At 35.6% G+C, this 24800-nt stretch overlaps 2 protein-coding genes across 2 annotated transcripts in view; both read left to right on the top strand.

Moving 5' to 3' along the window:
• Positions 1 to 15949, top strand: part of LOC107662254 (aldehyde dehydrogenase family 1 member A3-like) — a 25927-nt gene extending 9978 nt beyond the window's left edge. The window contains exons 6-13 of the mRNA XM_016452201.1: positions 5564 to 5692; positions 7029 to 7142; positions 8106 to 8208; positions 10490 to 10674; positions 10753 to 10917; positions 12540 to 12697; positions 14342 to 14416; positions 15259 to 15949. Coding sequence (XP_016307687.1) covers positions 5564 to 5692; positions 7029 to 7142; positions 8106 to 8208; positions 10490 to 10674; positions 10753 to 10917; positions 12540 to 12697; positions 14342 to 14416; positions 15259 to 15334 — 1005 coding nt within the window. The 3' untranslated portion in view covers positions 15335 to 15949. The remainder of the gene's footprint in view (positions 1 to 5563; positions 5693 to 7028; positions 7143 to 8105; positions 8209 to 10489; positions 10675 to 10752; positions 10918 to 12539; positions 12698 to 14341; positions 14417 to 15258) is intronic.
• A 1276-nt stretch (positions 15950 to 17225) lies between these two features.
• LOC107662317 (leucine-rich repeat serine/threonine-protein kinase 1-like) overlaps positions 17226 to 24800 on the top strand; it is a 109504-nt gene continuing 101929 nt past the window's right edge. The window contains exons 1-2 of the mRNA XM_016452303.1: positions 17226 to 17392; positions 19741 to 19921. Coding sequence (XP_016307789.1) covers positions 19849 to 19921 — 73 coding nt within the window. The 5' untranslated portion in view covers positions 17226 to 17392; positions 19741 to 19848. The remainder of the gene's footprint in view (positions 17393 to 19740; positions 19922 to 24800) is intronic.

The raw sequence follows: 24800 nt of genomic DNA, 5'->3' as shown, positions 1-24800 counted from the left end.
TATATATATATATATATATATATATATATATATATAGTTCATTTTGAATGATGCATTTTAATGCATATTTAATATGCATATTTTAATATATTTAATGTTTTTTGATTTCTATTTGAAATGCATTAAAATGTAATTTATTTCTGTGATAAAAGCTGAATTTTCAGCATCATTACTCCAGTCTTCAGAGTCACATGATCTTCAGAAATCATTCTAATGCTGATTTGCTGCTCAAGAAACATTTATATTATTATCAATTTATGCAAGTAAATAAACTTGTCTGTACATTTTGTTAGTAGCTTGTAGTGTAAGCTTTAGATTAACTACATCCGATTATAAATAGCTTGTAGTATGACAACGGTAATCTATATAAGCAATAAAGCATGAAATTGCTTTATTATTTGATTAATCCTATTCTCAAATACTTGTAAAAGGCACTTCATTTGTGAATTTGACAGTATTGGCATTTAAACAGATAATGTAAATAAGAAGCATATTTGGACACGGTTTAGATCATAAACACAATAGGATCCTGTGAGCGCCGAATCACACATACATGATGGTTTTGTTTATATACTGTAGCCAACGCCTGTCTAGAGTCTTTCAGATGCATGTAAGGAAACACCTTGGATAAAGAGACACACACTCACACACACACACGCAGACGAACACAAATACACCGCTCCCTCTCGCAGACAGCACACTGTATTATGATCTCACGTGCCATTGAAGCTTATGAATGTTTATGAAAGCTCGCGACTCTCTGAAACCACAAGGCCTTATTTGGTTTCCTTACTGTCCAGAGGCTGTTTTCTCTCTTGACGTCACTCTATTGGTGCTCTGGGGATCTTTTGTGAAGATTTAAATCCTCACTAATTCCAATTACAAGAAAGCAGTGTGACCGTGAGCTATGAAACGAAAGTGTGATTCAACTCTCTTGTAATTAAATATCTCCCATACGCCCACCAAAGATCTCAATACACGCTAAAAAACTGTACAGATACACAGAGCTGGGTAGTAACTGATTACAGGTTATCTGGATTATGTAACCAGATTCCAAAAAAAGAAGTACTTGTAATTAGATTATATTACATTTTAAAATACTCATAAACAGACTACAGCTAGTTTTTATTGATTACATGATTACATATTATTCATACACTAGAAATAAATGATTCATAATTATAATATTTGACCACTGGATTTTCAATTTTATGAAGTGTTTTCTTAACATTTCAACATTGCATTAACTACTGATGAGCACATTCATTTTATTTGAATTATCAGTGGATTATTTAACCATGTATTACTATGTCTTTGGAAGGCTTTTGTCTTTCAAACACAGTAAAATGCACAAATTCATGTTATTTCTTTTTTATATGTAATGAAGGAATTCCCAAACTTTTTTTTGGTTTGTTTTTTGTTTTGTCAGCCAAACCTCTTTCACCTAATATATTTACTTGATATAACCCTGAGATTTTAAGGTAATAATTTAAGAATTAAGTAACACATGATTCTCTGATGTTGGTTAATGGTTACATGACATGCAGTTAAACAAAGTATTTCATCTTTTTTTAGTATGTTTTATTTTGAAACCCCCTGCAGTTCCTTCACGAACCCAAGTTTGGGAAACCTATTTTTATATCAATATGGTACAAGATTATCCTATTTAAATCAATGTGATAAACGAGTTAGGTCAAAAGTAATCTAAAAGTAATCAAAAAGTAGTCTGATTATATACCTAAAGTGTGTATTCAATAGAATATACAATGACATCACTAAATGGTCGCTAAGCTGTTCTTAATGGTTGCTAAGGCAATATTCGGTGGTTGCTAGGAATGGTCGCTAGGTGGTTGCTATGCAACACTGTAGCAAACACCTAAATAAATTAAAAGAAATCTGTTTGAATGCTGTTTAATACTGTCACCTTATCTGAGGTGTTGCTATGGTTTCCTGAGTGGTTGCTAGGGTGTTGCTAGGCTTTTATGAGTGGTATCTAGAGTGTTCTGAGTGGTTGCTAGGGCATGTCTAGGTAGTAGGCTGCCAAAATGCTGAGGAGATGTGGGTGGTTGCAAAGCCATTTACAGGTGGTTGCTGGGGTGTTGCTAGGTGGTTGCTAGGGTTTTCTGAGTGGTTGCTGGTAGTTTTTGTAGGTGGTCGGCTGCCACAATTCTAAGGAGATGTAGGTAGTTTCAATGCCATTTACAGGTGGGTTCTAGGATTTTCAGAGTGGTTGCTAGGTTGTTGCTAGGTGGTAGGTTGCTAGGCTTTTCTGAGCGGTTGCTAAGGCATTACAAGGTGGTTGCTTGGATGTTCGGAATAGCCACTAGGTGATTGCTAGGGTGGGAGCTTACAGACAGTACAAGTTATGCATGGAATGCAACAACTTGGCAACCACCTAAATAAATAAAGGTAAATAAATCTGTTTGAATCCTGTTTAATACTGTCACCTTAATTGAGGTGTTACTATGGTTTTCTGAGTGGTTGCTAGGATGTTGCTAGGTTTTCTGGGTAGTATTCTAGGGTGTTCTGAGTGGTTGCTAGGGAATTTCTAGGTGGTAGATCGCCAAGGTGTTGTGGATGGTTGCAATGGCATTTATAGGTGGTTGTTAGGGTGTTGCTAGGGTTTTCTGAGTGGTTGTTAGTTGCTTACTAGGTTATTCAGAGTGGTTGCTAGGGCGTTTCGGGTAGGCCACCACAATGCTAAGGAGATGTGGGTGGTTGCAGTGCCATTTCTAGGTGGTTGTTGGGGTGTTGCTAGGGTTTTTAGATTGGTTGCTAGGGTGTTCTGACTGGTTTCAAAATTATGAATGTTATGTAACACCCTAGCAACCACCCAACAACCTAGGGTAAAAAAAATTATACAAAGCTTAATTAATTCTGAATTTAATTCACACCCTAGAAACCACAAAGAAAACCCAAACATTGTGACAGTGAATTTTGCAAAATTTTTGCCAATACCTTTTTAAAACAATCTATCTAGTTTAATTGAATGCCCTACATCCATAGGGGAGTCATCTTTGTTCTAATAATAATAAACAAAGTTATCATAATTAAAGGGCTTGTTTGAAGTGTCATCGTTGATACGCCATATTGTCTCAATTTTCGTAAGTTACAAAATCCAACAAATCAATTATCAAATCAGGATTTCCAAGAATCTTATTTCATAAATGAAAATGCCTTTTTATTGTCTTACGTTGCTTTGGAAACAAAGCACAAACTGTTGATAGACACTGGAGATTATATCATAAAGCCATTATTCATATTTGGAATTGGTTTGGTGGTAATTAGAGAAAGCAACGCTGGCATTCAGCGTTCACATGAGTCACTCAGAAAGAAAAATAAGAAAAGTGAAAATGCAATCCAGAAACATGGTTAATTGCCATGACAACATCCAAAAAGATACTCTACTAGTAAACAAGAGATTTGTGTACATATTTATGTAACTAGTTTAACAAAGAACACCAATTAGACTTGATGGTGTGTTTTTGTATTGAAAGACGGCTGAGGTACCTTCAATGTGCATGCCACACTTTTTTCACAAGCTTTTTCTGCTTCTTTTTTTAGCCTCAATTACACATAATACTCTAGATACCGCATAACAACCACACAGGAACACCCACAGGCCGCAGCACTCAATTTCTTTGTTTGCTGTTTCGAAAAACAATCCCAGTTCAGTAGCATTCAGACTGTAATCAAACTAGTACAGCTTTACTGATGTACATTTGTTTGTTTATTTAATTTTATGCGTCAGAGAAACAAGTGCACAGCCATCTTTCGAATTTTCTTTGAACTTCCGTTTTTGCAGTAGCATTATAGCGTAACTGTTGAAGAGTAAAAAAATTGCTGTACACGGATGACACCGGAAGCCAGACACATAAAAATTACAAATGGCTGTGCCCAGTCTTACGGGAAAAATACGGTGGATACTAGACACACACTCGCACAGAAACGTGCTGTCAGCGCTGCTCTGACGATTTTATCAGTAAAAACATTTAGCACATTTAAATCTACATGACATTTCTCACTAGGGAGGTAATAACGGCGCTGTTGTTGAAGCAGGTGAACGTACAGTTTCGCTATTATTATTAGAGACGCTGCTGCACATTGTGCACTAGGGATAGGGAAAGATTCAGACTCAGTGTAATCAGATGGGATCAGATTCAGTGTATATATGCTTTCTATTGGGGCGAATTAGGTCTGGTTTTGCGTTGTGTGAGGCAAACCGCCGCAGTCTGTTCCGGCATTAGTAGCAGTTGTACAGTATAGTGAATCTGAAGGGGTAATCTATTACACCAGGGGTGTCCAAACTCAGTCGGGCCGGTGTCCTGCAGAGTTTAGCTCCAACCCTAATCAAACACACCTGAACCAGCTAATCAGAGTCTTGCCAGGCATGCCAAAAACATCCAGGCAGGTGTGTTAAGGCAAGTTAGAGCTAAACTCTGCAGGACGGTGGCCCTCAGGGACCGAGTGTGGACACCCCTGTATTACACTGTACCTGTCATAAGCTGTCAAATGTGGCTTTACCGAGCTCAACCGACGGCTCTGGGCGAGCTGTGATATAAACGAAACACTATTGGCTATTCACAAAAGGGGAGGGGCTGATCATTATGTACCACCCTGTCTTCCTGTTTTATTTGAAATTACATCAACACATTGAATAATGCTGAGCATTTCAAGGCACTTCAGCTGAACTGCATTAGGCCCCGAATCAGACAGAATGCATTTTTTTCATGTTTGAAAATGCAAGGCGCACTGCACTGCCTTTTTTTGATTGACTTTTTTTAATTTAGAAAAGAGTAGTACGCTGCGGGGTTTTTTATGTTGCTAGGCAACCACCGAATCAGCTGTCCTGTCAGTCTAATCAAGGATTATAGCGCGAGCGCTCTAAAATCTTTGGTTTGCTGTTAAGTAAACTGTCATATTAGCAGAAACTCCGGGTAACCCGCAACGGCCACCAAAAGTTTCTCCTCCATCATTGCAGTCTCCGGACATTCCAAGCAACTGTAAACTTCCGTCACCACAACGGTAGTCCCGCCTCTCCATTCATTCGATTGGACAATGGAAAAAAACGGTGTGTCCGTGTGAAACGGTGAGAAACGGTGTCTCTTCCGCGGCTCGGTATGCTTTCAACTTGTTTTTTAGTCTCGAGCAAGACTGTACGACATTCACATTACATGATTTGACTGATTTTTACATAGAAAGGGCGACAGCGCACAGCATTAAAAGAAATGATCATTCATGTTTTCATAACCGCTGGCCAAATTCAAAAACGAAACTAAAATTAAATCATCTTTGAGAGCAAGGGGGCCCCCTGGTGTTTCAGGGGCCCCACGCAGCTTGCGTATTTTGCGTATAGGGAGGATTGGCTCGGGGTAACCGTAGTATAAGTGGAATAATTGACTCCGGTCCGTTGAATTATTAGAAAATAATGCACACCTGAGGTGGAACGGCCACTCCGCGAAATACGGTACCACCTCGGGTGTGCATTATTTTCTAGTAATTCAACAATCCGTTGTCAACTATTCCTTAACGTAATCGGTTTTAATGCCTTCTGTATTTGTAGTGGAACTTCCCTCTGCTGATGTTTACGTGGAAGATCGCGCCGGCTTTGGCCTGCGGGAACACGGTGGTCATTAAACCGGCTGAACAGACCCCACTGACGGCTCTTCACGTCGGAGCACTCATAAAGGAGGTGAGGGGGCAGCGGGGGTTCATGGGATTGCTTTGCTTTGGCATTCTCGTTTGTTGAGTAGATTTTATTCACATGGACATTGATGATTGATTGCATCAGCATTGCCTTTCTCGCATCCCAGATTTTGTAAGCCAGTGTTTCCCAACTGTGGCTTCATGATGGATCTGGATTATGATGCCAAATTAATGTTTGGCAGAGGTTTTGTGCACTCCAGTGTAATATAATAATGTATTACACTGGTCTCTGGAATACTTGATTCTGATTGGTCCATTGTAACACTAAGCCAATTATTTTTGTATAATTTGTTACTTTTTATAAAATAAAATAAAGCAAAATAAAGCAAAATAAATATAATAATAAAGCAAATATTTTGTATAACTTGTTACTTTAAAAAATGAATAAAATATAAAATAAAGCAAATATTTTTGTATAATTTGTTACTTTTTATAAAATGAAATAAAATAAAGAAAAAATCAATAGCATAAAATAAAGCAAATTTTTGTGTAATTTGTTGCACATTTTTTATAATTTGTTACTTTTTATAAGTAAATAAAAAATATAAAAATAAATAAAATAATATAAAAATAAAATAAAACATATTTTTGTATAATTTGTTACTTTTATCAAATAAAAGATATAATAAAATAAAACATATATTAAAAAAAAAACACATAACAGTGGCTAAAAGTTAGGCTGTCTGCTAGATTCATAAATTTATAAAATCTAAAGGTACTATTAGTTTTTTTAAAGTTACAATGTAAAAAAATAAAAATAAAATGCACTCAAATAAAAACTACTCAAAATATTACACTATTACAATACAACATTACGCTATCTGATCTTATATGAAAAAATTAGTAATTAAATAAATTAAATATATTTATTCCATCATTTGAACAAGAATTGCAACCTTAGAGGGGTATAAACCCGGTTGGGAACCTGGCTGTATTACAAAATGACATTGTGTGTAATGAGTTGTTGCTGTTTATACAAAACGCTCTAATTATCATGTTTAATTCTTCAAAGAGAGCAGGACACATGACATGACATGGACTAAACTGCAGCTGCAAGCCTTCAGTCGCTTTCTATTGAAGCCGTCTGTATCTAAAAAAGAGATGATTTATGTCTTCATCATTATGAATGAGATCAATGTGGTTTAAATCCTCAAAAGAAAAGCATCTCTTTGTGTACATCAGCAGTCTTGCTGTCTCTGTCCCCGTGGGCAATTTTTTGACCTATTCATGCCTCCTCCTTTAGAGGAAAGTATTAAGTATTAAGCTTGCATGTTTTTATAAATAATACAAATAAAGCCTGTTCTTTCCATCATGTCATACAGGCTGGTTTTCCACCTGGAGTCGTGAATATCGTACCTGGGTTTGGACCAACGGCTGGAGCGGCAATCGCCAGTCATATGAACATCGACAAAGTGGCATTTACAGGCTCTACAGAGGTGAGGAAATGATGGGAATAAGCTCAGCAAAATCATATTGCTCAAAGTCTTAAGAGAAATGCAGAGATGAAGAGACACATTTGAGTGACACAAATGCAGTTATTGACACAGTAAGAGTCTTTTTTTTCTGCCAAAAAATATACATTTTAAATAAATATGGTTAGCAGTGCAGCTTAGAGAAATATATTTTTTAAATTAAAAATATATTTTATTTAGACCTTGAAATGCCAAAATGTACTCTGAACGGCATGAAAATACATTTACGGTCTTCCAGTGCATTTTTTTAAATATATTCTGGCTAACAGAAATATATTTAAATTGAAAATATATCTAAAATAAAATGTGTAAATTGTAAATTATATATATATAATTATTTTTTGTCTCTGTACTTCAAAATGTTGTTAATTCAATGCAAATATATTGTAAATTTGTTACAAATTTATATATAAAAATACACACACACATATATATATATATATATATATATAAAGTTGATGTCTAATTCAGTGTATAAATACTACATCTTTTTTCAGTGTATATCTTTGCTTTTTTTTTTCATATCTTCACAATTTTTGGTGTATTTTGAAATACATTTTATATGAACATTTATTTATTTATTTCCATATGAGCCACTTAGATTGCCGAGAAGATTACCAGATACATTTGAGATGTCACGTTAAGATTTAGTTCCCCTGGAAATGTTGTGTCACACCTCAAATACTGTTAAACCATTTTGTTCATATATCAGTGCTGTAGGTAAAGACCAACATTGTTCATGTGAGCTGAATCTCGGTGCTTTGAACTGTAATGCTTCAAAGCGCTTTGCTGTTTTGGGCAAGTTTCCTCATCATTATCTATATAACAAACCAGCTGATATTCATAAATCACATACAAGCAGAGCGGCTTGTGGAGGCATCATTAGTGAGCGCTCTGGTTATTGTCCTGCGCTGTGTTTGTGTTCAGGTGGGCCAGCTGATCAAAGCGGCGGCGGCCAAGAGCAACCTGAAAAGAGTGACTCTGGAGCTGGGAGGGAAGAACCCCTGCATTGTGTTTGCTGACTCAGACCGTGAGTGATGTGGTTTTCCAGATCCCACCGCTCAGACAATAATGACCACGCTGGGAAAAACAGGGAATGGGAGCGATATGTGCAGTATCCTCCCAAATGAAGAGCTGCAGGTCTCTATTTAAAAGAGGGGAAAGTATTTAGACACGTAAGAGACACTTAAAAAAATGTCTGAATGTCATTGCATTAGAAAACAAAAACCAAGTGCATTCATTTTATAGGAAAACAGCACACGTTAATCAAGCATTTGCAAGTTTGTTAGGGGTATAATAAAGTATTGCATGGCTCTCTGGAATATTTGATTTTCATTGATCCATTGTGGCATTGAGCTTTTTTTGTTGTTGTTGTTGCATAATTTGCTACTTTTTATGAAATGAAACAAAATAACACAAATAAATTAGAATAAAAAATAAAATGAATACATATATAAATAGATACAATAAAAAAACAAAGAATGGATTGAAATGAATTGTGTCTCTCTTTTGGATTGTTTTCTTCTAGTATATTTGCTAGATTCAAAAATTGAAATCTAAATGTACTATTCTATGGTATTTTAGGGTTGCGATGAAAACAAAAAAATTGTGCATCTTTAAAAATGCATTTTTTTATCAAATGTATTAAAATGAAAACGAATTCAAATATTGCACTGTTATAATACAACATTACTCATTTTTGCATATACGATCAGAATAATATTGTAATTGATTTAATTAAATATATTCCTTCAAATGAACATGATCTGAAACCTTAGTAAGGTATAAAACCAATTTGTCAGGTTTTAAATGATAATGCAAAAGATTTAGTGTTTGTGGCTCATTAGTGGAACATGTTCATAGTTAATTTATACATCCACTAAAAATCAGCAAAACACCAGCTGATCAAAAATGGCAATGAAAAGAAACGTTGCAAAAAATGATTTCCTTACTACTAATAGTATTTTGTCTTGTTTTCCATTACAAATATCTAAACATTTTTAAATCAAGATACATTTACTTGAGAAGCATAATGACATGTACTATTAAGTTTTTTTTGCTGAAAAATTTATCAAAACTAAGTGACTTTTTGCTTAAAAATTACAACAACAAAAATAATATGCCAATGGGGCAAGAAAAATAATCTTGTTTTTCCTATGAATTAAGATTATTTTTCTTACCCCATCTCACTTAGTTTTGATACATTTTTCAGCAAACAAAACTTAATATTGTATGTCATTATGCTTCTAAAGTAAATGCATCTTGATTTCAGAATATTAAGTGTAGTGAAGCTTCTGCAGCATCTGAGTGCATTTGTCATTTTTCATCTAATGCAATGACATTCAGACATTTTTGACAGGTCTTTCTGTAGTTCAGACAGTTCAGCATGCTATAGCAATGTCATGGATTCAATTCCCAGGGAATGCATGAACTGATAAAGTGCATACTTTGAATGCAATGTAAGTTGCTTTGGATAAAAGCGTCTGCCAAATGCATAAATGTAAATTACTTAATTACCCTGACAAGCCTAAAGGCTTCTATATATTTGACACAGTTCTTCTAGATTTAGTCTGTCTCAGATTTTTCAGTTTCTTCATGTAATCGCAGACGGACTGGATGATGATGCTGAGATCAGATCTCTGTGTGCAGCACTGGCTGTCGTCAGACTCCTTGTGCATACAAAAATCTCACTGGGTTATTACAATTAATGGTAAAAGGAATGTTTGGAAATGTAAACTGATATTTCCTACTGATACACTACAGCAAAAGATAGAAATAACTGGCTTAAAACCTTTTTATTTACTTTTTTTTTGGGTGAAAATACTATTGGCCTGACTTTTGCATAGTACTGTATATATATCAAATATGACACAGTAGGCTTTATAGGGTTAAGCGGCTAAACACAGTACATATTAGACTAATATACAGTGATTTAAGTTCATTCGAGTGCATTTGATTGTGGTGCGGGTTGTACTTCTAAAGGGGTTAGGCTTTTTTTGGCTGAAGTTTATTCAGCCCCAGTGATGTTGCAATACTCCAGACCACCCGTGCAGCTGTGAACTCGCTGCTTCACTCGCGTCTATTATCATGCATGTTCACATCTGCACACAAACCCAGATTTACGCCAATGCACAGCTCATTAAACTCCAGAAAGGGTGTAATGGTATAATGCATGATGTTATCAAGTTTACAAATGAATCTAAGCATGAACATCGGCACCGCTGCGTAATGCACTGCAGTTGCGCAGAAACAAACAAAACATGGGAAAAGAGTAAGTGTGTTGTATAAAGTGTGTGTGTATGTGTGTGCAGTGCAGTCGGCGGTGGAGGAGACGCAGAAGGGCTCGTTCTTCAACCAGGGTCAGGCGTGCACCGCTGCATCACGCGTCTACGTGGAAGAGCCAATTTATGACGAGTTTGTGCGTCTCAGTGTCGAAAGAGCCAAAAATATAGCTATCGGAGACCCTATGGAGCCACGAACCTCACACGGGCCGCAGGTGAGCTACGTATGTTAACTTGTGAGTCATTTCTCTTCTTCTATGCAGATTTCTAATGTATTTCTGCTCTTCGGTCAGATCGACCAGCATCAGTTTGATAAGATCCTGGAGCTGGTGGCCAGTGGGAAGAAGGAGGGGGCGACGCTGGAGTGCGGAGGCTGTGCGGTGGAGGACAGAGGTCTGTTCATCCATCCCACCATCTTCTCTGATGTCAAAGACCACATGCGTATTGCCAAAGAAGAGGTACGACACTCCTCTGTGCACTTTCATGTATGTGCACTTTCAATAGTAAAACATATGGAAACACAGCTACATGTAGGGCAGGTGTAATACAATTGTTAAAATTTAAATGTGAATTTTTATTTAAATTGGTATTTTTTCCCCCCTTAAAATTACAAAAATATTTTTCCTTATTTAAAAACCTACAGTTGTCCTATTTAGATGAAAGAATCTCCCCCCCAACACACACACACACACACACACACACACACACAATATATGTGTGTGTGTGTGTGTGTGTGTTACTGGTCAGAGTATTCAGTGAACCCTAAATATTAAAAAAAAATTAATGGGAGGTAATTTATCTTAGGTTAATTTACATAACCTTAATTCTGAGCTACCCATAGAGATCTTTAGGTGACAGAAATCTGAATTAATGTCCTGTAGTGCCCCCTGCTGGATGATTGTGCTATTATAGACCTGTGATCAACTCTATGTGTGTCTGTCTGTCTGTCTATCTATCTATCCATCAGTCTATCTATCAGTCTATCAGTCTATCTATCTATCTGTCTATCTGTCTGTCTATCAGTCTATCTATCTATCTATCTATCTATCTATCTATCTATCTATCTATCAGTCTATCAGTCTATCTATCAGTCTATCTATCTATCTATCTATCTATATATGTATATATAATTGTATTTAAAAATATTTAAATATATATTTAAATTTGAAATTTCGTTCATGTTTCTAATCATTCAGTATGTCAACGGTTGCAGCAATAATAATAATAATAATATAAATCCATATTATACCAATTGTTATGTTTTTATTTCTATACATTCTTAACATTTTTATATATTTAAATATTTATTTTATATATTAAAATATTTAACTTAAAATTTTCATGTTTCTAATCATACAGTATATATACCAATTTTTATGTTTTTTTATACATTTCGATACATTTTTTATATTTAAATATACATATTTAACTTTAAACATTTCGTTCATTTTTATCCAATCATGCGGTATATATATACATAGTTTCAGCAACAATAACATTATAATAATAATATAAATCTATAATATTTCCTTTTAAAGTAAGGCATAGTTATTCTCCCATTTTGCTGTTGCTGATATAAAGACATTCTGCTTTATCCTCTCAGCTGAATGACTAAAAAATATGCATCTAACAGCAAAAGAGACCTAAACCTTTTTTTTATTTTCATGTCATTCCAACCCTATCTGCTGTTTTATTTTTCAATGCACATTAAATGAGATTTGAAGAATCTTCATTCGGCTCTTTTCTGTACCACAAGCGCTCATATGACCACGTCTGTCAAGCTCCAAAAAGGACAAAAAACACCATAAAAGTCTCATAAAAGTATTTGACTTCTGAAGTCATATGATAACCTTGTGCGTTTATGTTTTATTTTTTGTCCTTTTTGGAGCTTGAAAGACGTGATCATAATGAACTGTTGTTGAATGGAAACAAGCTCCTTTAGTTTTTCTCATAAAAACCAAGAGCGTCCAGCTTTGGAATGACGTGCGAGTGAATGAATAATGGCGTAATGCTCATTATCCCTGCACTATTCCTGTAAGCCCCTGTAGATTAGTGTTGCGCTGATGTGTGTGTTTTGCAGATCTTTGGGCCAGTTCAGTGCATCATGAAGTTTAAGATGCAGGAGGAGGTGATCGACAGAGCCAACAGCTCACAGTACGGCCTGACGGCGGCTGTCTTCACGCGGGACGTCCATCGCGCCATGAGCGTGTCTGCGGCACTGGAGGCTGGAACCGTCTGGTCAGAGACTCTTGCTGTTCAATTCTTTTACACTAGAAAAATACACACCTTTACACTAATCAAAATAAATACAACATCTAGTGGTTGACCAATATGGGTTTTTAATACTGATATCTTACAGAGAAGAATGAACAGTATAAGGCAATCTAATTTAATAATAATTACTCTAATAAAGGGGGGGCACCTACCGGCAGACCACGAGCTCCAATTTTTTTTTTTTTTTTTTACATACCGTATATACAATATTTTTTACATTTCAATTATTAATTTCTTCTTCATTTAAGATACATTTACAATTAACAATGACTGGTAGGCTATACAAAGAGTGGAATAAAAACGTATATTTTACCTAATGTAGAAGAATCCGCCTCTTTTGCTGTGTCATAATAAATATTGTAAGTGTCAGAGTTAGAGACCTCCACTCTTTTAGTTGTGGGTTTATTAAAAAAAACGACAAATATCCATTTTGTTTATTTAGCATATCTCTGCAGGCTAAAGCGGGAACAGAACGAGAAGGGAGTCCAAGCGAGTCGCGAGAGTATAGAGCTTCTTTTTAAAAACGTTAATTAAAAATAATTTAGCCTTAACTTACTCATTAAAATAATAAGATTATACAAAGAAAATGTGAACATATTTGTTTTATTAATAGCTCTGGCAAAATCAATCCAAACTCCGCCTATGAAGGAGATGTGCACAAAATTATAGAAATAAAAAAGAAAACTTGAAATGAAAAGACAATAATAAAAAAAAAATAATACTTTTATCCAGCAAGGATGTGTTAAATTGATGAAAAGTGATAGTAAAGCACAGCTGTTTCCAGCACTGATAATAAATCAGCATATTAGAATGATTTCTGAAGGATCATGTGACACTGAAGACTGGAGGAATGATGCTGAAAATTCAGCTTTGCATCACAGAAATAAATGATATTTTTAAGTATATTAAAATAGAAAAGCGTTATTTTAAATTGCAATAATATTTCACAATATTAGTGTTTTCTTTCTGCAAATAAATGCAGCCTTAGTAAGCAGAAGAGACTTTACATGAAAAAAATATAAAAAATCTTACTGATCCCAAACTTTTCAATGGCAGTGTATACAAACACACGCACGTATATATTAATATATACATAATTATGTAATGTATAAATATATATAATAGTGCTGTCAAACGATTAATCACGATTAATCGTATCCAAAATAAGTTTTTTTTTACATAATATATGTGTGTATTGCGTATATTATGTATATATAAATAAACACACATACAGCATATATTTTGTAAATATTTACATGTATATATTTACATTCATATAATTTATATCATATATAAAGATACTTAATATATAAACGTAACATATTTTTCTTAAATATATACATGCATGTGTGTGTATTTACATAATAAATATACACAACACACACATATATTATGTAAACAAAAACTTTTATTTTGGATGCGATTAATCGCGATTAATCGTTTGACAGCACTAATATATCATTATAATACATAATAAAACATGCATAGTTTTGTGTCCTCTCTGACCTAAATGTATGAATTGGCCACCAGGTGGTGATGTTTGGCCTTTTGCTGATAGCTGATATTTACCAGGAGAGGTCAAAGGTCACGTCTCTTTCTGTTCTCCAGGGTGAACTGCTACAACGCCTTACATGCTCAAGCTCCGTTCGGAGGCTTCAAGATGTCAGGAAACGGCCGAGAGCTGTGAGTGCCGCTGTCTTTACCTCCACTCATTGCAGTCTAATCATGTGAACATGCATTTCTATTAATCGTTTTGTTTCCCTGAGATCTACTTTTAGTGTTAGCAGAGATCTGTGCACCGTAGCTTTTGATTTTCACGACCATCTTCCACCCTCTTGATCTGATCCTACAATTAAACAGTTTGATATAGTGAGAATACGGAGCTCAAACTCGAGGAAAAAACACCTGTTTTATTCAGAGGCCAAAACGGAGCAAAAATATGCAATTTGATGCATATGCTGATATTTATATGAACAAAAAGTAGTAATGTAAATCAAGGAGATCTTTATAACAGTATAGCAGGCTACTGACATCAAATGATATAAATAATAATATAAAAGATGATATTTAAATTCTTAGTGATCAAAGCTCTGTAGTTTCAGAACATATAATGCAATGCAATAAAGTGATGATTGAGAGACGAACAAATAAACCTTCCTCAAAAGCCTGATGTATGGATAATCAAGTAAACCTAAGTTGTTTCAGTCCAGTTAATGTTCATCTTGAAATATTACTAACAATATGAAAGTTAATCTTACATTTACTTTATGAAAAGTCAGTAAAGATTTTACAGTACTAAAAATATAATTGTTTTACTTGCTACAAATGTATAAACAGACGACAGAAGGCATGCAGATTGTGTTCAACAGGTTTTTCAGCAAAGTCATGATCGTGTTGATAATTTAATTTGCTTATCAAATATGATACAGTAGGGTAGAGTTGGAAAAGGTTATTTTCCTGTGATTATGCATGCAAATGCCCTTCACATGAACAATATTAAGAGTATCAATATTGCATGTGTGCAGGGGTGAGTATGCGCTGGCAGAGTACACCGAGGTCAAAGCCATCACTATCAAACTCCGCGAGCAGCTGACACTGTGATCTGCCAATCAACAGATGAAGAAACTCTGGCTTTACCTTCAGTCTCACGTCAGCTCCTTTCTGTTTATTTCATGTAGATGTGCTGTACAGATTGAAAAGAAAGTTTGTGTTTTTTTTTTACTTTTATTTAATTCGGATGTTTTATTATCAAGCAAAGTCATCCATCATCTCTCAGTATTTACTAAAATATATATATTTTATTGCTATAGATTCACATGCAAACCATTTTCACCTCCACACAGGCTTTGCTTCTTTTGTTTTGGAGGTTCAGTTCGTCTTCGAGGTTTTAAAAGGTCTCCTGTCATGGCAGCTAAAATCTAAATATGTTACCAAGGATAGTCTTTTATGTGTAAAAATCCGAGTTTCTGATTGCATTTGATAAATAATCATGTAATCCGTCTTAAACCTGAGGTTTAAATTTAATTAAGTCATCTCTGCTCCACTAGTGGCACCAAACAGAATTGCAGAAATGATGTAACTGTTACTACATTCTCTTTGTGATGCTGAATGCAAACTGAATTGATGAATACATTTCTGCACTGTATATGTACAGTGTGTTGCCCTGCATATATTAATGTATAATTAGAATTTTCTAAATGTACATACACATCCTATGACAGGTGAATCAATGTTATTGCTTAAAATATATTGTTTACTTTGACTTATTAAATAGCTATTGATTTAAAAAAAATAAAAGCTGAATCAATCAATAAATAAAAATTCATGTTTTTTGTCATTTTGATCTGTTGTACTAGAAGTAAACACACACACGTAATATGTATGTATATATTAAATCAAATTAACCAAGATTCATTTTAGATTTAGATACAAAATACTGATTCTTTATTTATTTATTTTTTTCCTGTATTCTTTTCGATAAAAACAATAGTTATTGAAAGGGGGGTTAAAGAAATATGATTTCAGTCCACATCTTGATATTTTTTGTGTGTTTTCAGTTTTTCCAAAATAAAAACATTGAAAATAAAATTTAAAAATCAATAAAAAATAACACTAAGACATACATACATAAAAATCTAAATTCAGCAGAAAAGGCAATACAAAGTAGAGCAAAATTGTAAGAAAAAAAAAAGAAAAGAAAGGTTTTAATTTCAGTCTACATCTTGATTTTTGTATTTTTAGAATTTTAAAAATACATTGAAAAAAATATATTTAAAGAATGTATCAGGAAAGGCCATAAAAAGTGGAGGAAAACTGTAAAAAAATGTTTTTTTAGCATTTTAAAAATAAAAACATTGAAAAAATATTTTAGAAAATCAGCAGAGAAGGCTATAAAAAATGTTTTAATATGACTTGTAGATTACAAAAAGAAAAGTTTAATTTTATTTTTTTATTTTTTTTAATCAAGCCCTCTGAACCCCTCTAAAAGTCTAATTGTTGAACAAATAGCCGTATATAAATGGAGATCTAGTGTGTCCTCTTTTGCAGGCTATAGATTAATGTTTGTTTCTACACCCCAGGGCCAAATGTTTGAACACGTGCACACACATACAGTGAAACAAGCCTTGTGAGGACGCTCGAGGTAATATAAACAGGGCAAATCATTTCGCTAATAATCATGTAATGTTACATAATCATGTAAACAGGTTTCTGTGCGTGTACAAATATACGAGAAAGAATTTCCTTCTTTTGTTGAACACAAAAGATGATACAGTATTGTATGATACAGAATGTGGGTCACCAAACAACTGCTGGTCCCCATTGTTTTTGTTTTTTTTTCTCCATAAAATATCCAGACATATTTTTTTTTGTGTTCAGCAGAAGAAAGACATTCCTACAGGTTTGTAACAACTTTTAGGTGGGCTACAAACCTAAATGACCTGAAACAGCAGAAGTCTACGGAAATCCCCCGCAGGTTCGACAGAGAGCAGGCGGAGCAGACTGTGACTGGCTCTCGGCTCCTCAGGAAAGTGTGTCTCTCAGAGTCAGATCAGGAAGTAGAGATCAGTGGTGTGATCCGTGCGAATCCAAACCGAAAGCAGCAGAGGCGCCCCGCTTTAGTCCGCGGTTTACAGCACAGGTCTTGTATTCAAGTGTGTGGTAAGTACGCTAAACTATCTTCTGATGTTGACTAGACTCTGCATACTCACCTTAACTGCGTTATTCGCGACGCAACACGCGCACAGCCTTGTTTGTAGATCTAGCGCGTCGTGCAGGTGAGATACGCTAAACAGACGAACAGGTGAGACTGGGGCAAGTTGTCACACGGGGAAGTTGCCACAAATCTCAGTAACTCTGAGGTTTGGAGTCAGAAGTCCATAGGTGCGTTTGTTTGTTTGTTTGTTTTTTTAGCAGTGGTTTTGCATGTTGAAGTGTTCGTGCTGTTCATTAATCGTTTCGTTTTTGTGATTGTTTTAATGCTTAAAGTTTGCATATAGTGACATACACTGTGACAACTTACCCCGTACATCCGCCTGGGACCCAGGCATAGACTTCTGTCCTCTGTAGAGGACATTATATTTGAGTGAATTTCTCTGAGACCCTACATGCCACAGTTTTAAGTCTAGATGTCCTGTACAGAGCACATTCAGGGATTTTTTTTAGAGATATCAGATGTTTGGAGGTTTGATCATAAACACTCCCTCTCCTTAGTCTTTTAATTGAATTGACAGAATGGTCAAATTTAGCACTCATATGGTAATATTTTGTAATTATCCTTTAAATCTGGCAAATTTTCAAATTGTTTGTCGTAAAAAGAAAAACATCTCAGTGTTGTGGGTTTCAAATCGGAATATGGTTTTTTGTTATATGAAACGGTATCATTTTCTCACATGTCTTCTGTAGAGGACACCAGGACAAACAGCATGTTAATCAGGAATTTTGGGGGAACACAGGAACATTAATATGCTAATCAGATGCAGTGTATAGATACATTGTATAGAATGGGAATACCAATTTCTGGACATTTTACGCACATATTGCATAATGGTATATCAAATCATTCTGTTATATCTTTCATAACATTGAGAATCATCTTTGTACAAAATTTGGTTAAAAATAGCCTGAAACCTAAAAACTGGTTGGTGAATGAAAAAAATAAAACATCGTTTTTGGCTATTCATGCCTTTTCATGTCTATTTTTATTCTTTTTTTTAATAACTCAGTCCTGGCGTTCTCTACAAAGGACTTAAAATATGAATAAAATATATTTTTTTCAAAAAAAAAATTTCTCCGTTTGTTTCTTATGCTCCAACCAATGTAATGACATAAAAAAAATTCACCCCAAAAATTTCTGGTCCTCAGGAGGATATTGTGACAGCATGACCTGCTATTGGGCCAGAGTGTGTTCAGTGGGCCAAATGATTTGGGGATAACAATATAAATGTTTAATAATTCATATTTTTGCAGTTAAAGTTTGTGTCTAAAGCAGCTTAAAAGTTTAAAATTAAACACACAGTGGGAAAGAATCACTGCAGTGTATGTGACAACTAGCCCCGGTGTCTTCTGCTTGACTAAACAGAGTTGTAAACTTTAATAGCTGGAGTATAATTCTGGCCAGTTAAGTACTGGTACCATTCGATACTTTAATGTGGTATTGAATGTTTACTATGGTGTGCTTGATTTCATGGGACACACGTCCATTCTTTCAAAACATTTAATTACAAAATGAGAGTCAAAATGTGTCGGGTCGTACCAGCGCTGCAGAGGTCACTCGTTAAAATTCAATGTAGCCTACTGTAACTCACAAAAGAAAGCTTGTTTTGTTTGTAACCAAATGACCAATGACCTCAAGCCAAGGAAAAATGAGTCACGTCTTCAGCTGGCACAACACTCTGAAAAAGGGTTTTGCTGGATGCGCCAGCTTCTTGCAGTGGATTGTAGACGTCTGGAAGAACTGGTCAAATGGACAGCTGGCCTATGGATTGGGCTGGCTTCTTGCTCTCATAATTGAAAGCGAAATATCAGTAGACTTCCTTAACATTGGACTTCTATAAAAAGATTGGCAGTGGCATTATGTTCGAGGAACTGCAAGTCTCAGATGCCTGTTGTGTCGCTTCCTTGCTGGATTTTCATATTCAAATAAAACATTGTCCACAAACTGCTATTTCTGAGAGAGAACGGATATTCAACAAGAACACAACTTGCACCGTTAAAAGAGTGCATTTCAAAAGAAGAAGATCACAAAGACAGTTTTTTTCTTTTTTCTTTTACCTGTACTAATAAATGAGACCAGGAATGTGTATTAAAAAGAGTTTAACTTTATTTCATGTTGCCTTTAATGTCAAAAGCAACAAGTCTGTGACATGTTTTATGATTTACCTTAATGCAGTCAGTGTTTATCTTTAATGAAGCAATGCAATTAATATTCCAAAATGATCAATATTGTGTTGCATTCTTCATAATGTTGTCTGGTTACGTTTCACTTGTCTCTGTGTTTTGTTTTGAAGACAAACAAATGGATGGATGTCATGCAGTCTGTTCCTGAAGGGGCATTTTATGTATCTTCAGTCAAAAAAGACGTCTTCCGAATAACACGGCAGCTTGCAGCCTGAAATATGTCGTCGTACTGGTACGTCAAAGAGACTGCGGATCCAGGCGGCAGCACCAGCAGCATGGAGGAGCAAGCTGGTAAGAAACCTTCACACATCCAGCAGGGTGCAAAAGTAGTCTTAAATTAAATTAAAAATCATGAAAAAAATTCTAATATTTAATAAATAAATATTATTAATAGTATAAATAAGTTATTAATAATAAATACATATTAAATATTTAAAGTGATTATTTATTAATTTTTAATGCATTTAAATGATATAAAAACTATATATATTTACCAAACATTTTGTTTTATTATATTATTATTTTATATATATATACATGGTGTCTCTTTTCATTTCTATGCAGACGTTACTTTTTAAACCTCATGATTGTTCAATTATTTAGCAGTAGGGTTGGCTCGATACCACAATTTTGGCTTCGGTACAATACCGGGTCTAATACCTCGGTATCAATAAGATAGGTGACAAATAAGCAGCCTCAAAAGATAACTGCTAAATTAATCTTTCAAGCATAAATATATAAACAACAGCACTTCTCAGTGCTCCATACTCAGTAAAACGGAATAGATCCAAATAAAATTATTTTTTATTATTGAACTATTACTGAATAACTACTATTGCATTATACAAAATGTGCAATCTACCTAGAAAAATCGAAACATTACATAGAACAAGTGTCAAGATTTATTACTTTGCATTTACACTTTAAATGCAAACTATACAGTTTGCGTTTAATGCACAGATCTTTGACATGGGCTACAGTATCAGTTTATTTCCCCCCATCCGTTACATTGCTTATCACTGTCGGATTCAATCCACCATTTAAATAAGGTTGTCAATCCAGAAACTTTGCAATGTCTATTATGTTCATAGAGTGCTCCCATTATAATCCCTGAAGCGGACAACACTGCACAATGAATCTCTTATCTGCATTGTGTTGTTTTCTTATAATGCAGAGATTCATGAATGTGCTTTGGCTGAACTCGTTTAGAGGTCGCTCTAAACAAACTCCAGCGTTTTCAACACTGTTGAGTGGATTCGGAACATCTGATTGGTCATTACGTTCACATGCTCAACAGAAATGTCCGTGATTGGCTACTTTGCTCAACGCTGCAAAAACACATCATAAATAGAAACCTTTGATGCTCTTCACAGAGCGCTCACACAAATACACACTGGAGCATCAACATTATATCAATATTCACGATATTATCTTATATCGCCATCACAATTATCTTGCAGAGTGAGTTTTATCTGTTTGCTCCAGCTTGTTGTCACATTTGCTGATATTGCATCAGTTTGAGTTACACTGCCGCACACAACTGAAATACCGAAACGAGCCAAATCATGATACTCAGGGTCTTAAAAAGTCTTAATTCACCTTAAATCGGAGCAGAAAGTCTTAAATTCATAAAGTCGTGGCACAGCAAAAATGAATATCTTCCTCAATCAGGGTATCTTCCGATCATTCATTTTTTAATTTAATATTGGCAATGGCAATGGCAAATTTATTTATATAGCACCATTAATAACAACCCATGGTTGTCCAATGTGCTTTACAAAAAAAATAAAATGAAAAAACCATTTTCACAAACCTCAAGGTCACAGAGAGAAAAACCATGCGATAATACTAAGTCAAGTGTATGTCCATGCTGATGGGTAGGGACATTGACCTGTAGAACTAAATCAAAAGCATGTAATAAATTGTTGAAATCCTTAGCTAAATGGTCATCAGTGCAGCAAACATGAACATTAAAGTCTCCCAGAATTAGAATTTTATCATATTTCGGTATGAATTCCCCCAATAAATCTGCAAAATCAGTTAAAAAGTCCTTGTTATATTTTGGAGGACGGTAAATCACTGCTATCAAGAATGGATCAGAAAGTTCCAGAGCAAATAATTGCAATTCAAAGCTGCTGTATTCATTAAAAGAGACAGAGTGACAGTGAAAAGTGTCTTTATAGATGGAGGCCAAGCCTCCACCCCGGCCCGTAGTATGAGGAGAATTGAAGAAAGAACAGTTTGTAGGTAGCAGTTCAGAAAAGGGGCTTGAGTCCCCAGTCGTGAGCCAGGTTTCAGTAAGAAAGACGAAATCCAAGTCACGGGAAGAAATAAAATCATTGATAATAAAAGTTTTGTTTATCACCGATCTGGCGTTGATCAAGGCCATCTTTAGCCATAGGGGGTTATCGCTGGACTCCACTGACTGCATTGCCCGCGGTAGCGTGCGGAGATGTCCCATGTGCACTCCTCCACGGCGAAAACCGGTAGAGCAATGACCCGCGCATGAAACTGCGGCGGTCGGAAACAAGGGAGTAATCCACTCTCGTACTGGTTCCAGAGAGCGCCGGTGGATAAAACGATTCCGGTCCGAGCCTTCCGCATTGAGGCCCAGTGAAGATTGAAACTCCCGATGGTGTGCCAGAAGGAGCTTCAGCTTAACAGCTAAACCACCCCGTTTACCGCGTCGTCTCCTGCGCTTTCTCGCCGGAAGGGAGCATGGCCAACGGCGAAGACAATCAGGAATGGACATCAGTAGGGGTGGGGGAACATAATGAGAGCTGTTTTGCGCTTGATTGAGCAGTTTGCTTGAAATGACTTGAAGGTTTAAAAGCGATAAACGGTCATATGTCAGTACCAGCGAAGTACACTGCGTCGAATAAAACATTAAAAATAAAATAAACAAACTTAACACCACACCAAGCGACAGACGGCACCTCACACACAACGGCGCCATCTTTAATAGCTGATTGGTCAACCAAACATTACAACATAATAATAGTCCTAAAAAAAAAACATAATAATAGTCATCCGCTTCTATTGATTCTTAACATGTTTATTTCTACTACATTTAATCTTTCTCTTCATCTAACAGCCAGATTAATGAATGGCTTGACACAATCTGTACCGAGGCAGAGCCTTTGGTCCTTTGGCACACCGCCTGATCTATTATAGCTAACTATCAAAATCTGTGTGGCAAAGCTGCGCAACACACTGTAGAATTTATGCCTACACAAAAGAAAGCTCTGTCTAGGCTCTGCCTCGGTACGGTTTGTGTCAAGCCATTCGTTAATCTGGCTGTTTGATGAAGAGAAAGAGATCAAATGTAGTAGAAATAAACACGTTAAGAATCCATAGAAGCGAAGGACTCTTATTATGTTTTTTTAGGACTATTAAATGTTTGGTTGACCAATCAGTGGAGAGGGGCGTTTCATTCCCGCCCACATGTAGAGATCGAATATTCAAGTTGCTTATTCGTTTTCTATCCCTGAACGTAAAAACGAAAAATGAAGCCAAATTCTTGATTTTTCGTTTTGTTTGAACAAATGAAAAATGAAAAATGTGCCGTTTTTTTCATTTTTCAGATTTCAATATTAAATTAAAAATGAATGATCGGAAAATACCCTGATTTTCCTCCCCTTCATCAAGATACATTTACATGAGATGCAAATGAAGATATTTGAAGACTTGACTTTTCTTTTTTCTTTTTTTTTTTTTGAGAAATTGATTAAAACAAAGTGAGTTTATGCTTAAAACAGGAACATATATCTGTCAATGATAAGTAGATTTTTCTGAGCCCATTTGCACATATTTGTTCGTTTTAATCCATATTAATAATTATTTCCATCTTGTAGTTAAGCTATTTTTGTACACATTGTTGATGTATTCTGTTTCCTTCAATGTATTCCTTACATTTTTTTTCTTTGTATATTTTGTCACATTTGTCACTTTATTCAGTGTTCATTTTGGACCCTATCTGGCAGTAATCTACTTGCAAAAAAAAAAAAAACATCTCACACAGACAGATTCACAGCAGATCCTCTATAAACCCTAAAAACAGTGAAATTTTTCTCAGCAAAGGCATGAAGTCAGAGAAACTTCCTCATTGCTTTACAAACGGCATGTTGCCAGTGCATGTGGCGTAGTTTGTTGAATCAGTCAGTTTGCATAATCATACCACTATGAATGTTAATATTTCCCTCTGAGAGAAACACCAGTTTCAGCAACTTTACTGTGTCATGTGAGAGTCTGGTATTGTGGCACTGAGAGTGATATAAAATGGGCCTGGTGTAGCATGTAAGGAGCAGCGTGTATATGGTTTTAGTTGTTCTTTTCACCCCTCTGAAACCTGAGACACCATCTGTAGTGCAGTTATGGTTCGAGGAACTTCACAGTCTGCACAGTATATATAGAAATATGAAGTGAAACTTGGCTGGTCTTCAGATAGGTGTTTATAGCAGCGAACGTCACTTCCTCTCACATATACTTAAAGGGTTAGTTCACCCAAAAATCAAAATTAGTCCATAAATTACTCACCCTCAAGTCATCCTAGGTGTATATGACTTTCTTCTTTCAGACTGATCTTTCAAGCTGTTTAATGCCACTCAGCGGGTGTTGCATGCATCAGTCCAAAAGAAGTTAAATAAAAAGCGCCCATCCATTAAAAAAAGTGTCTCACACGGCTCCGGGGGGTGAACAAAGGCCTCCTGTAGCGAATCTATGCGTTTTTGTAAGAAAAATATCCATATTCAAAACATAATAATCACTTTAATGTAGCTTGCGCCAACAGTCCTACACGGAAGCAGTTCCGGGCGGATGACGTAAGAAGTCGGCTTTGCGAATGCGCCGCTCAGAAGTGAAGAACGCGGAAGCGCAGGGGAGAGATCAAAACAAAACACCGGTCACTTATTAGAAGTACAAAACGAGGATTTGTAAAGAAGAATGTCAGAGGCTTTCGATATAAGCACAGAGGAGACTGGTTTACCTTTGCTAAAGTAAGGAAACTTTGCTTCCTTTGCTCCTGTTAGCAAACGTTGGTTTTCACGAGACTCACGCATGCGCAACGCCGACCTCATACGTCATCCTCCCTGAACTGCTTCCGTGTACAACTGTTGGTGCAAGCTACATTAAAGTGATTATTACGTTTTGAATATGGATATTTTTCTTACAA

Source organism: Sinocyclocheilus anshuiensis, unplaced genomic scaffold, assembly GCF_001515605.1.
Source record: "Sinocyclocheilus anshuiensis isolate Anshui unplaced genomic scaffold, SAMN03320099.WGS_v1.1 scaffold579, whole genome shotgun sequence".
NCBI lineage: Eukaryota > Metazoa > Chordata > Actinopteri > Cypriniformes > Cyprinidae > Sinocyclocheilus > Sinocyclocheilus anshuiensis.
The sequence above is the reverse complement of the archived record's forward strand: the minus strand, read 5'-3'. Positions and strand labels throughout refer to the sequence as shown.